The sequence below is a fragment of the Notamacropus eugenii genome, chromosome 1 (assembly GCF_028372415.1).
Source record: "Notamacropus eugenii isolate mMacEug1 chromosome 1, mMacEug1.pri_v2, whole genome shotgun sequence".
Taxonomy (NCBI): domain Eukaryota; kingdom Metazoa; phylum Chordata; class Mammalia; order Diprotodontia; family Macropodidae; genus Notamacropus; species Notamacropus eugenii.
In genome coordinates, this window is record NC_092872.1 from 209066928 (window position 1) to 209079511 (window position 12584).

At 38.9% G+C, this 12584-nt stretch overlaps 2 protein-coding genes across 7 annotated transcripts in view; one reads left to right on the plus strand and one right to left on the minus strand.

Annotated features, from left to right (window-relative positions):
• The window catches only part of CPEB3 (cytoplasmic polyadenylation element binding protein 3), a 242138-nt gene extending 234808 nt beyond the window's left edge, over positions 1-7330 (minus strand). For 2 of the 6 annotated variants that reach the window (XM_072625177.1, XM_072625167.1), the window contains exon 1: positions 7094-7328. The gene's annotated coding sequence lies outside the window, so the exon portion shown is untranslated. Of the gene's footprint in view, positions 1-7093 lie in introns of all 6 variants that reach the window. The other 4 variants (XM_072625172.1, XM_072625161.1, XM_072625185.1 and 1 more) reach the window with 3 other exon arrangements.
• Positions 7331-7359: 29 nt separating this feature from the next.
• The window catches only part of MARCHF5 (membrane associated ring-CH-type finger 5), a 58899-nt gene continuing 53674 nt past the window's right edge, over positions 7360-12584 (plus strand). Inside the window, exon 1 of the mRNA XM_072625202.1 lies at positions 7360-7805. Within this exon, the coding sequence (XP_072481303.1) occupies positions 7771-7805 (35 nt within the window). The 5' untranslated portion in view covers positions 7360-7770. The remainder of the gene's footprint in view (positions 7806-12584) is intronic.

The window sequence follows — 12584 nt, forward strand, 5'->3', positions numbered from 1 at the left end:
GTCAGTCACCCCAGACAGTTCTAAAGTAAACAAATGAAAGTTTTTAAAAATTATATGAAAAAAATTGTTCCAAATCACCAATAATAACAGAAATGCAAAATGCAACTCTAAGGTTCTACTTTACATTTACCAGGTTGGCAAAGATGATAAAACAGGAAAATACCAATAACTGGAATCATTGTAGCAAGACAGATACACTAGTATGCTGCTTGTATAATTGTAAATGGATTAAACCATTCTGGAAAAAAACTTGGAATGACATTCAAAAAGCCACTGTGACAGTTAAAATTAAGATAGACCAACCCAAAATGTTCTGAGCATGATCAATTTATTAGTAAAGAATAAATTTATCAATATCTAGCTTAATTAAGACCCATTTTTATAATTTTTAGGGGAGTATAGAACAAAAAATAGGACTTCACAGGTGGAGAACAAGTTATAATTGGTTAAAAGAGTTCTATATCATAAATGATGAAATTAATATGATTGGTTACAGAGCTAAGGCATGGGGAACAATACGACTGGTTAGAAACTGGGAATGCGAGGCTAGCAACAACTCCCTCATAAGAGAACTAAGAAATGTTCATTGTTTTGAGTCCGGTTCGCAGGGTTAGAGATAGTAGACCAGACTTATTTGAATAACAAACCAGACATCCTCAAAGGATATCTTGGTGGTGTTAAGATAACTAGAACAGATTCCCTGGTGCCCATCTGCATTCTTCAAGGCTAACAGATTTTTCCTGACACAAGAATAGAGCAGTGATTAATAAGAGAACTGGGTTTCCAAACTTAACTCATTACAGACCAGCTCAATTCTGAACTAAATTCAGAGATTAAAAAAGAAAAACATGACTTAGGCAGTTATAGGACAAAATCAATTAATTGTAAATAGCATCAATTAAAAGATGATGCAGAATCAATCTGATTATTTCATCACTAAAATGTACCTATTCTCTGACACAGCAATGCTATTATCAGTGATATATCATAAAGGGGTCAAAGATAGAGGAAAAGGAACTGAATGTATAAAAAAATGAAAACTTTCAACAATCATACTAAAAAATGCTATAAAAATGTGCAAATATATAAATGTATAAATAAAAAAATTAGACATAGCAGCCCTTTTTGTTGAGGCAAAAACCTAGAAATAATATGAGACTATCAATTAGGTAATGGCAGAATAAACTGCAGCAGTTGAATATGGCATGAGTTTTATCAGGCATTAAGAAAGGATGAATATGATAAATTCAGAAAAAATATAAATAGACTGATGAACTGATAGAGAGTGAAATGAACAGAACTAGGATAACTACCTATACAATGATAACAATAGTAAGGGGAAGTAACTTCAAAAGATCTTAGACTCTCAGCAGAACCGTGACTAATCCTGTCTTTAAAAGACTAATAATTCAACATAGCTCCCAAATTCTTGGCAGAATAGGAATGGACTAGAAGTAGAGAATGAGAGAGGCATTCTCAGACACAGTCAATATGCTCATTAATTTTGTATGAATTTAAATATGTTATATGTATATACATATATGCATACACACAAATGTATGCATATTTGTATATAGGTTACAAAAGATGATTTCTACTTCGGAGAGGGACGCAGGAGAGAAAATGAATTAGTATATAGAGGGGAAGAAAGAGCTTCAATAAAACATTTTTAAATATTCAGAAGCAAAAATATAGAAGGGGACACACACAGAAATTTTGTTGCCACCCTGTCAAATTACATAAATATGTGTATATCACATTATATATGTGATATATATCATTTGCTTAGAGAAAAAGCAAACTATAACAGTAATTAAATTTTCTTGTATAATCATCTTTCCTGCCTTTTATATCGTGAAATGTTTGTTTTTGTTAATGATTAAGTTCACCATAAAGAAGAACATTTTATAGATTTAATTGTTTTAAAAGACAGACACACCAATGCATTATTGGTAAAGTTGTGAATGGTCTGACCAATACAGAAAACACTACTAGGCATATTCTCCAAAGAGGTCAAAGACAGAAAGAAAAATCGCACATATACTTTTTGTAGTTATACTTTTTGTAATACCAAATACTTTATTTGCCAGTCAACTTGGGAACAGTTTAAATAAACTGCTACACATTTGTTGTTACTATTGTTCAATTATTTTCAGTGCCCATTTGAGGTTTTCTTGGCAAAGATAATGGAGTGGTTTGCCATTTCCTTATTCAGTTCATTTTACAAATGAGGAAACTGAGGCAAAGAAGAATAAGTGATTTGTCCAGGGTCACATAGCTAGTGAGTATGTGGGGCCAGATTTGAACTCAGGGAGATGAGTCTTCCTGACTCCAAGCCCAGCACTCTATCCACTGTGCCACCCAGTTGTCTTGCTATAAATGCACATGACAAAATATTATTGCACTATAATTATTAATATTAAAAAAACAGAGAAGCATGGGAAGATTTTGTGATGCAAAGTATGCAGAACCAAGAAAACAATATACACAACTATCACAACATAAATGGAAATGACAAAACAATACAAAATGAATGCTGTGTAACTAGGTGATGAGAATGCACTTTGGCAGAGGTAAGGTATTAGGCCTCTATGGAACACCACATATACCAGACATGTATGATGTGCTGTTGTTGGGTTCTCCTCCTCTGGCTTTTCTCTTCCTCTGTTTTATTCTTTGTTATGGGAGATGGTTCTCAAATTGGAAGAGGAAAGGATATCTTGGCATATAAAGATGATATAAAAACAAAAGATATCGATGAGAAAGAAAGAGAGAGAGAGAAAGAGAGCGAGAGAGCAGGAGAGAAAGAGAGGGAGGAGAGAGAGATGCTGAACAACAACATTTATCTCTGGTCCTATACTTCCTAACTTGGTGTAAGATTAAATGATTTTTAAAACCATTACTCATATGGGCTTTATGTCCCTAAATCATTTTGCATTTAAAAAATTGCAGTGGGCTGCATATTTTTACATATAGATTCTATAAGCTTGTGATTCTGTGAGTAAGGGATTTGTGAACTCAGTACATAGAGATCTAAATTTATATTCTGAAATCATCTCTCCAGCACATTTATGAATAGAACTGCACTAGTTTTGGTTTTTTACCTCATGGAGGTTGGGTAAATTTATCTCTTCCACATAATGTTCCTTGAACAAATTTGGCATTGACTACCTCATAATGCTCCTTCTCGTGCAACTATTTTAATACTAGAGGCTTCTCTTTGTCCAACTTGTCTCAGGAAATTCTCTTTATGTAGCTTCAAGGATAAGAATCTTCTGGAGCCTGCAAAAATGAAGAGCTCAGACCATTAGCCTTAGAAGAACAAGGTCATTACACTAATCTGTAGAATTTCCTGAAGGTAGGGAGAATAAATATCCCAAATAGATTAGAATCCTTATAGAAGGCCAGGAACCAGCCTACTCAAGAATTTTTAGAATCTTTGTCCTCCAATCAACAGACTATTGAGGGCAGATACTGTCCAAAGCTGATAATCAAGGTCTATTCTAACCCTGACCTGTCCCCTTACAATCTCAAATTGACGTTGACATTGACTAATAACTCTCAAGAGTCCGGAGACACTGATTAATAACTCTCAAGTTTATATATCTAGCCCTGGCTTCTTGCCTGGGAAGCAAGAAAGAAGACCATGGACAGAGTGCTGGACTGGGTACCAGAAGACCTGGATTTGAATCCTTCCCCAGATACCTATAGTCTCTAATAATGACATTTAACTAAATTTCATTTTTTAAATCAAATACTTGTACTATCTACCTCATAATTTGTGACTCTGAGGTTGCTATTCCTAATTTCTGGGTGCTTATATCTGCCTACTGAAAACATTTCTACTTGAATGACCTACCATTGCCTCAGATACAGCATGTCTAAAATTGAATCAATCATCTTTATTCTAAAACAGCTGTCCATTACTTTTTCTTTCCAGTCCTAATACCATTACCCTTATTCATTCATATCTTTCATCATTTCATACTTGGACAACCTAACATCCTTCTAATTGGTCTCTCCTTCCTTCTTTCTCCTCCCTCTACAATTCTACTCACGGCTGTCAGATGAATCTTTCTGAAACAATGTTTTTTATCATGCCATTCCTCTAATCAAAAATTTTCAAAGTTCTCTATAACTTACAAGATAAAGTCTCAATCTTTTAGCTTTGCATTTAACACTCTTCATAATCTAGTCCCAATTGACTTTTCTACCCAAATCCATCACTATTACACAATGCAAATACTTCATTCTATCTGCATTATCGCCAAATCAAGTTGCCCCCAGCTTTCCAGCACAGATATTCCTTGTTCCTCCTCTTCTTCTTGGTTCAGTCCAAGTCCCATCTGCTCCATGGAGCCTTCCATTCAAGGACAATTGGTCTACAATAGTCTTCCCTTCTCCTGACCTCAGCACTTATCTATGCTATTTACTTGACAGTGAATCATCTACAGCCTCCTTCTATTATTGTACATTTCATGTGCCTGTCCTTTCTTCCCAACTAGAATGCAAACTTATTGGTAGGACAGAAATTATTTTTGTACTTTACTTTCCTTAGAGCTCCTGGCAAGTGCTGCATAAATGTTCACTGATTAAAGGCATGAATGGGTAAAATCCTTATAACAATAATAGCTGACATTTATTTTGTTCTTTAAGGTTTACAAGACTCTGAATCTACATTATCCCATTTGATCCTCAAAGTAACCTTGAGAAGAATGAGTACCAAGTATTACTTTTTTTTTAAGATGAACAAACTGTGCCTCAAAAGGTTGAATGCCTTACCCATGTTCACCCAGATAGTATGTGTCCTGGGTGAGGGGTGGGAGATTAAAAACCAGATTTCTCCTTACTCCAAATTAGGTATTGATTCCACTCCCCTACCCAGATGCTCAAGTTTCCTTTCCTAGTTCTGCCAAAGGCAACATCATTGTCTCCATTACAAAGCTCATAACTCAGAATCATCTTTGAGATTTTCCGTTCCTTGAGTCCCACATTTAGTCACTTTCTCCCATGCCATGTTCCAATGCAATGCTGATTCTGACAAAAGTTTACTATCAAGTTTGGAATATGGCAAGCATACCAGCACCTCCTCACTGACTTGGGAACATATTGATGTCACTCGGGCTGTGTACAATACTTTCTTTAGATGTTTTAAAATATGTTCTCTAAAAAGGTTTCAAATGATGTGCAAATCAGTGTTTCCTAAAACTTAGAAATGATTCATGAGCCCACTGTAGCAAGACTAGCTTCTTGAGGGTATTTTAGCTCCACATATGTATGTACAAGTCTATCTCTGAGGCTGGGAATATTTAACGTTGTCAATTAAGCAATTTAAAATGAAGAATAAAGTCTTAAATTGTTTTCATGCCTATGGCTACCAGCTGTTCACATCACATTGGCTTAATAGATCCACAAAAGTAATTTCATTGCTACATAAACAATCAGAAAACTACTTTGACTTTTTTTCATTTTGGAGGCCTCCAGTTATTGACTAAATCTTACTTATCAAAATTTCTCTATTTTCAAAGTCAAAGAGTAATTGCTGTGTCAATTTAACCTGAGTTTTGATAACAGGTTTTGAAATTCAGGTTAATCTCTTTATCAGACCAGTTCCAAATTCAAGTATTATTTTCATTTCTTTTGTGAGTTGTAAGCAGTGATTATTTTTGTATCCATACTGATAAAGAGTTAGATTTGATAATAAAGAACTTTTCATTTTTCAAAAGATAAAAATTCTCAGGGACTTTGGAAAGTAGTACAGAGATTAAGGTCACTGATTTTAAAAGTTTTTCCTAAAAAGTACTGCATGGCATAAACATTGAGCAAAAACAGGGAATTTGCACACAGCTGAGGTATCAATAGAACTACATGCATTACTTTAAAATGTGTACCAAGAAATTCCAAGACAAGTAGAAAATTCTATTAAGTCTAAATCCTAAGTCTAAATGGAGTTTGTACTGGACCACCTAATTAACATACTGGGATCAAATGAGTTTTAAAACAGGATTTACATATCTTCCACACTGCTGATAAAGCTGCTCTGGAGATTTCCATACACTGTGGGGGACTGCAAATTCACTGCGCCTAATGAGAACTGAAAAATATAAAACATGCTGATTAAACAGAATATTCACTTTCCTTCCCTAGTGTGGGCATGTTCTTCATTTCTTAAAGGAAGCTAGGGCACTAATTTAGAACAGCTTCTAAAACTTTTCAGAGAATCCTATTACAGTAATTGGATTCAGAATAAATATGGTCAGATATACTTACTGCCAAAGTAGTTGGTGTATTTTTCAGATAGTGTAAATTAAACTGAAGAATTAGGATTTGATTACAAAATTCGATGAAAATTTCTCTTTCCCCTGAGGAAATACTACAGTTCCCAACAGAATCTATATGGTTTGTTCAGTTGACTAAAAGGACTATTCTGCACCAAGTGAAACCAAGTGAGACTCCCACAGAACGCATTTTAGTCAATGTCTTTCACCTAACTAAAAGGTTTTAAGAATGAACCAAACCAACTGGTTTATGGTGGGTTTTTCCCCCTTCATTTGCTCCCTTGTCCTTGGTTGGAGAGGCCAACGAGCTGCCAAGGGATTAGAAAGGTCCGGGTAGAAGGAGGCTGACATCCCGGGACAGCAGCCTGCGACCGAAAGAGCCAGGGCTGCTTGCTTACAAACAAGTCCAGTTCCGACAGTCGAGGGTAGTAAGCAGGAGACAAGGATTAGAAGGTTCCTGAAAGGAGGGGAAATTTCTTTCCACTCGTGTCAACAGCCTTCAGTGGAAGGCTAAGGTGGAAACCGTTTTCTCGGTGTCTGGCGCTTCTCAGATGTGCCCACCATAAGAAAGAAGCATTCCCACGATCCAGGGTGCTCCGAGGGCTGAAGGAGCCGAGCCAAAGTCTGCGTTGGCCCGCCCCATTCTGGTGACAGCCCTCGCCCGGATGGCTGGGCTGCTGCCCCCTCAGCACCTGGCCAGAGCCGAGCTCTGCCACCTCACTGCGGCCCACCCTGAGAGGAGAAGCCAGGGGCTGGAGGGTCGTGGGAGAGGGAAGACGACCTCAGTAGGGTGGGGGTTGGGTGGAGGGGCTGACCTTTTTCCTACTGACGGGGCTGGACCGGTACATCCTGCTGTTTCTTAGAGAGCGGCACGAAGGACATTTTCCCCCTCGAGCAGGAAAAAAACACCGAGCAGACTCCCGTGTGTGTGCGTGTGTGTGTGTGCGTGTGTGAGTGTGTGCTGGACAGCAGGCCGGAGAGGAGGACGGCGGAGATGGTCAAAGGAGGCTTTGTCGGTCCCTCGGCCAGGAGTCGGTCCTGGGACTACATCTCCCAGGCTGCTCTGGGCTGCCCCCGCGTCGTGACCCCGGTGCGCACGGAGGCGGCGACTCTTACCTCACAGAGGTAGCCCCGCCACCAGCCTCAGCTCCTCGCCCGCGGTCCATGGACCGGAACCCCGGGGAGACGGGCAGGAACCCGCGCCGCGATCGCCGCCTCCCAGCCCCAGGCCCCTCCCCCCGCCGTCGCCTCCTCACCTTCCTCCTCCCTCCCCCGCGTCCTCCCGGAGCCCAGAGGTCGCTCCGAGCCGCCGCCGCGCCGCCCGGGGAGGCGGTGAGGAGAGCTCGTCGCCGCCGGAGCCCGGCTTGAGGCCTAGCCCGCCCGCCCACCTCCTCCGCCGCTGCCGCTATTGTCCCTCCCCTGGGTTCCGGCGCCCGCTGCTGTCGCCTCCGCCGTCGCCGCTGCCCGGCTCCGCGGGGAGGGCCTCGAGAAGATGCCGGACCAAGCCCTGCAGCAGATGCTGGACAGGTACGGGGAGCGCCGGGCCGGGCCTGGTCGCCGGGCCTCGGTTGCCGTGGTCTGGCCGGTTTGGGGAGGGGGCGGAGAGACAAGCGCGGGGTCTACGGAACGGAGTTAGCCGAGTTAGCTGTAGTAGCCCCCTCCCACACCACGGGGCGTGTGCGCACGGGCAGGTGTGGGCCCAGGTCAGGAAGGACTTGCACCTCAAAAAAGATCCTTAATCCAAGTGGCCTACAATGAGTGGGCCGGTTGGAAAATGGAAGCGTTTGGGGAGGGGGACGCTCCGAAGGAGTTTTGCCAAAGATTTGTAGATGTCTCTTAAGCGCCTGCTTTTTTGCACTGGGAATGAAAACAACAAAAACAAACCAAAAAAGAACCCAAACCGAAACAGTTCCTGCCCTCATCGAGCTTACCCTTTGTACAGAAATTGGGAAATACCAAGTAATTTCAGGAGAGGGAGGAAACAGAAACTCAAACCCACAAGGATAAAACCAAGATCACACGAAGACGAGAAATCCCCTTGAGGTCCAGAGAGCCTGTTTTGTCTTATGTGGAAAGAAGAGCTGGGTTACTTTTGAATTCAGTTAAGCAGACATTTACAAGTATCTCCTATGTGTGGGGCTTTTATGTACATATATTTGTATATGTGTACATATATGTGCATGTCAACATGTACTATACACACATATGAAGAAGTATATATAAAGGAGAGAGAGAGAGAATGAGTCTCTCTCCCAAGAAGCTTACATTTCGCTAGAGGAAAACATGTACACTCATAAGTAAATACGAAGTAATTTGAGGAGGGAGTAACTGCTGGGGGAGGGGACAGGGAAGGCTTCTTGGAGGCTGTGGCACCTGAGCCTTGCCTGAGCTGAAGGGGGTGTGACTCTTCCACTGCTTTAAGCTTCCCAGTTCTAGCAACCTGGGATAATTACTAATGGGAAACCTGGTAGGCTGGTTTTCATTTTCCCAGGTTCCAAGCAAGAAAGTCAGGAACTTTATTAAGATGCAAGTTAACTGTAGTGGATAATATGGAAACAGTCCTGAGTCTACCACTCAGTGATTAACATTTTCTGATATGCTTATGATTCTTTGAGGATGGTATAAACCATATTGAGGTCTGTTTTTTCCCTGTTTATATTTATTCTGTATGTACTTTTATGTCTTCCCCTCACTGAATCCCCATTCCTTGAGAGTGGGATTGTTTCATTCTGGGCATCTTTATTCCCAGGGCTTAGTATAGTGCCTGACATGTATAAGCTTATTGAGTGATAGCTTCTTGCATGAAATCATTATCACCCTTTACAAGGTCCTGGGTCTCACTATAATTCCACTGAGATCCCTGTCCTTGAGAAGCTTACATGATGGGTTTAGAGGAGAAGAGGAGACAACTTGTACACAGAAAAATAAGTGCAAAATACAAAAGTAATTTCTGAGGAGAAGGCACTAGGAGCTGAGAGGAGAAATCTACTTAGGGGATGGCACTGGAATAGGGTACACTTATACTGAGGGAGCAGGGATGGAGCAAAGGAAGTGGAGAAAGAATAGCCAGACAAGTAGGCAAACCAGCAAAGAGTGGTGTCATAAAAACTCAAAGAATACAGAGAATCCAGAACAAGAAAGCAATAGTTTCAAAAGCTGCCTAGTTCAAATGGGACAAGAGAAAAGGCCATGAATTAAAGCAGTTCAGAGAGGAATTTTTTAATATTAACTAGTATATCAGTCTATTCGCCAGTGAGGGAGTTGGAACTAGAAACTCACACTTCTAAGTTTCTGCCCAATAGTCTGTTTGTCTCCTGGTCCACTGAATCTCGAGATTAATAGTGGTACTTAGAAGCATATTTCAGTTCTTCTCTCCTGAGTCAGCGAATAGTTACAACACTTTCTGAATGGTACAGCCTCACAGTAAGATGTTAAATTTATTTTTTCTCCTTTGAGGTAATACTCACCTGTTTATGGCTCAGGTACAACTTAAAAGAAAAGCTCATCCTTGAATAGGATCTGTGTGTCCCCCACCCATTTCCACTGAAGCTTTGGGAACCTAGAAAGCCTGTAGCTATTGGGTATATCCTTTGGAACAATGCTGTCCAACCCAAATAGAAGTGGAGGGCACTAAACCATATATTATGTTTCCTGCAAGTGCATGTTGACTAGAAAATCACAACTGTATATTAATATTATCTGTGTTCTAATGTGTTTTTGTTTATTTTGTTCAATACTTCCCAATTACATTTTAATTTGACCCAGTCCTCAAATCCTCTTATTTGACACCTGCTCTGGAAGATTTATGGGAGGACTTGGATGAGATTCACCCAGGATGAAAAGGATAGATTTGAACATTCATAAAATAGAAATATTTAAACTTCTAAATGAAAACCATGTACTTGTTTCTCCAGTGGAGTGTCCCATGGCTAATACATATCTGGTTGCTGTTCCAGCATCCCTTACAAAGGAACCTAGTTTCCCAGTTATCCTGATTGTTCAGAGTCTAGCAGGTTACCTCATTTTCCTCTCATTGTCACTGAGAACAGAGGCAGATTACGTATTGGACTGTTAGTGACATTTGATCAGAGGAACCAGTACCCAATCCTTGTCGAGTGAAGATGTAATATTCTAGGTACATTCCAATTCACATGTGACCTAAGGGCCTTTTACTTGTTCTCTATGGATAACATTAATTTTAGAAATTAAATTTATTATAATTACATATAATATATAATAATATTAATTATAAAAGTAATTTAGAAATTAAATTTAGAAAAAAATTATGTAGGAAAAGTACTGGTTCTGGAGTTAGAAGATTTTGTTTTATCTATGTTTCTACTATGCCACTTACTAGCCATGTGAACTTGGGCAAATCAGAACATTTTTGAATTCCCTAATTTCTTTCAAAACTCAACTTAAGGGCCACATTCTACAAAATCACTTTTCTGATTTCCCACCCCTCCAAAAAATTTTATTTTGTATATACTTATGTGCATGTTGTCTTCCTGGATAGAATATAAATTCCATGAGGTTTCCTTTTTTTTTTTTTTTTTTTTTTTAGTCTTTTGTACTCTCAATGTCTGGCTTATAGTAGGCACTTAAATGCTTGTTATTTGATTGATCTTAAGAGCTATTGATAACCAGAAAAAAATCTCCCTGACTACCAAATATATCTCTGAAACCCTGGAAAGCCCTGGTGCTCCAGTAACATAACCTAACCTATCTAGTTAATGCTAGTTTATATTCATATTGTAGTTTAAGGTTTGCAAAGTACATATATTACTTCATTTGATGTCCTCACCTAGAAATAATGTCCTACTGTTCCTGCTTCTAGAGGAATAACCAAGTTTGTGGACACAAAATGGGATTTTTATTAAGTGTCTTAAACATTAGTATAAATTTACTTTATATCCTAGTTTATCTCTTAATAAAAGGACATGACAGAGAATAGGTACAAAAAGGGAAAAAATGTAACCTCTGTAATCTGTCATTGTCTTAAGTTTTAGTTGCATCTGTCAAGTTGAGGTTGTCATCCAAAAATTTCAGGAATGTTTTATCTTTCTGTAAGATAGCAGTACGGTTCTTTTGCTCCTAGGTCACAGTGCAGAGTGTTATGAGGGTATAATAAAAACCTATGGTCTGTTTTTCCTGTTTACAACTACCTATATATGTGTGTGTGTGTGTGTGTGTGTGTGTATGTACATATATATATATATATATATATATATATATAGTGTGTATATATGTATATGTGTATACATGCACACACATACATACACCTCTAGTTTATATATTTCATAAACTGCCAAGGAAAACAAAGATTGCATTTCACACAACATAAATGATGTGTTCAGTTGGCCTCACTTTAATGTTGCAAGCCATTTAAAGCCACAAAAAATTATTTATTATGGAAAGAGAAATTGAATTGTATTTTTATTTTACTAACTTTAGTATAGTGACTGGTTATTATATCTGATATATTTTGAATTTTTTGTTAGCGTAGTGCTTAAAGGCAAGAAGCAAGTATATTTGATTTATTTTTCCCATTTCTATATTTTTCCAATTACATGTAAAAAGTTTTTTATATTTATTTTTTAAAATTCTGAATTCCAGATTCACTCCCTCATTCCTTCCCCTCCCCCTCTCATTGAGAAGGCAAGCAATTTGATGTAGGTTATACACATACAATCATGCAAAACGTATTTCCCTGTTAGTCATGTTGTGAAAGAAAACAAGAAAAATTAGTTTTTAAAAAATGTACTTCAATTTGCATTTAGATTCCATCAGCTCTTTCTTTGGAGGTGGATAACATTTTTCCTCAGAAGTCCTTCTGAATTGTCTTAGATCGTTGCTGAGAATAGCTAAGTCAATCCCAGTTGACCACTGGTGTGTACAGTCTTCTTGTTTTGCTCACTTCAGTTTGTGAGAGTTCATCTAAGTCTTTACAGATTTTTCTGAACTCATGTTGCTCATCATTTCTTAAAGCACGATAATACTCCATCAAAATCATTTACCACAACTTATTCAACCACTCCCATTTGGTGGGCATCCCCTCAGTTTCCGATTCTTTGCCACTACAAAAAAATAAGCTGCTAGAAATATTTTTGTACATAGGTCCTTTTTGGGGGAGGGGGAAATCTCTTTGGAATACAAACCTAGTCATGGTGTTGCTGGGTTAAAGTGTATGTACAGTTTGACAGTCCTTTGGACATAGTTCCAAATTGCTCCCAGAATATTAGATCAGTCCACAACTCCACTAACAGTGCATTAATGTTCCAGTTTTTCCCACATCTATTCCAACAT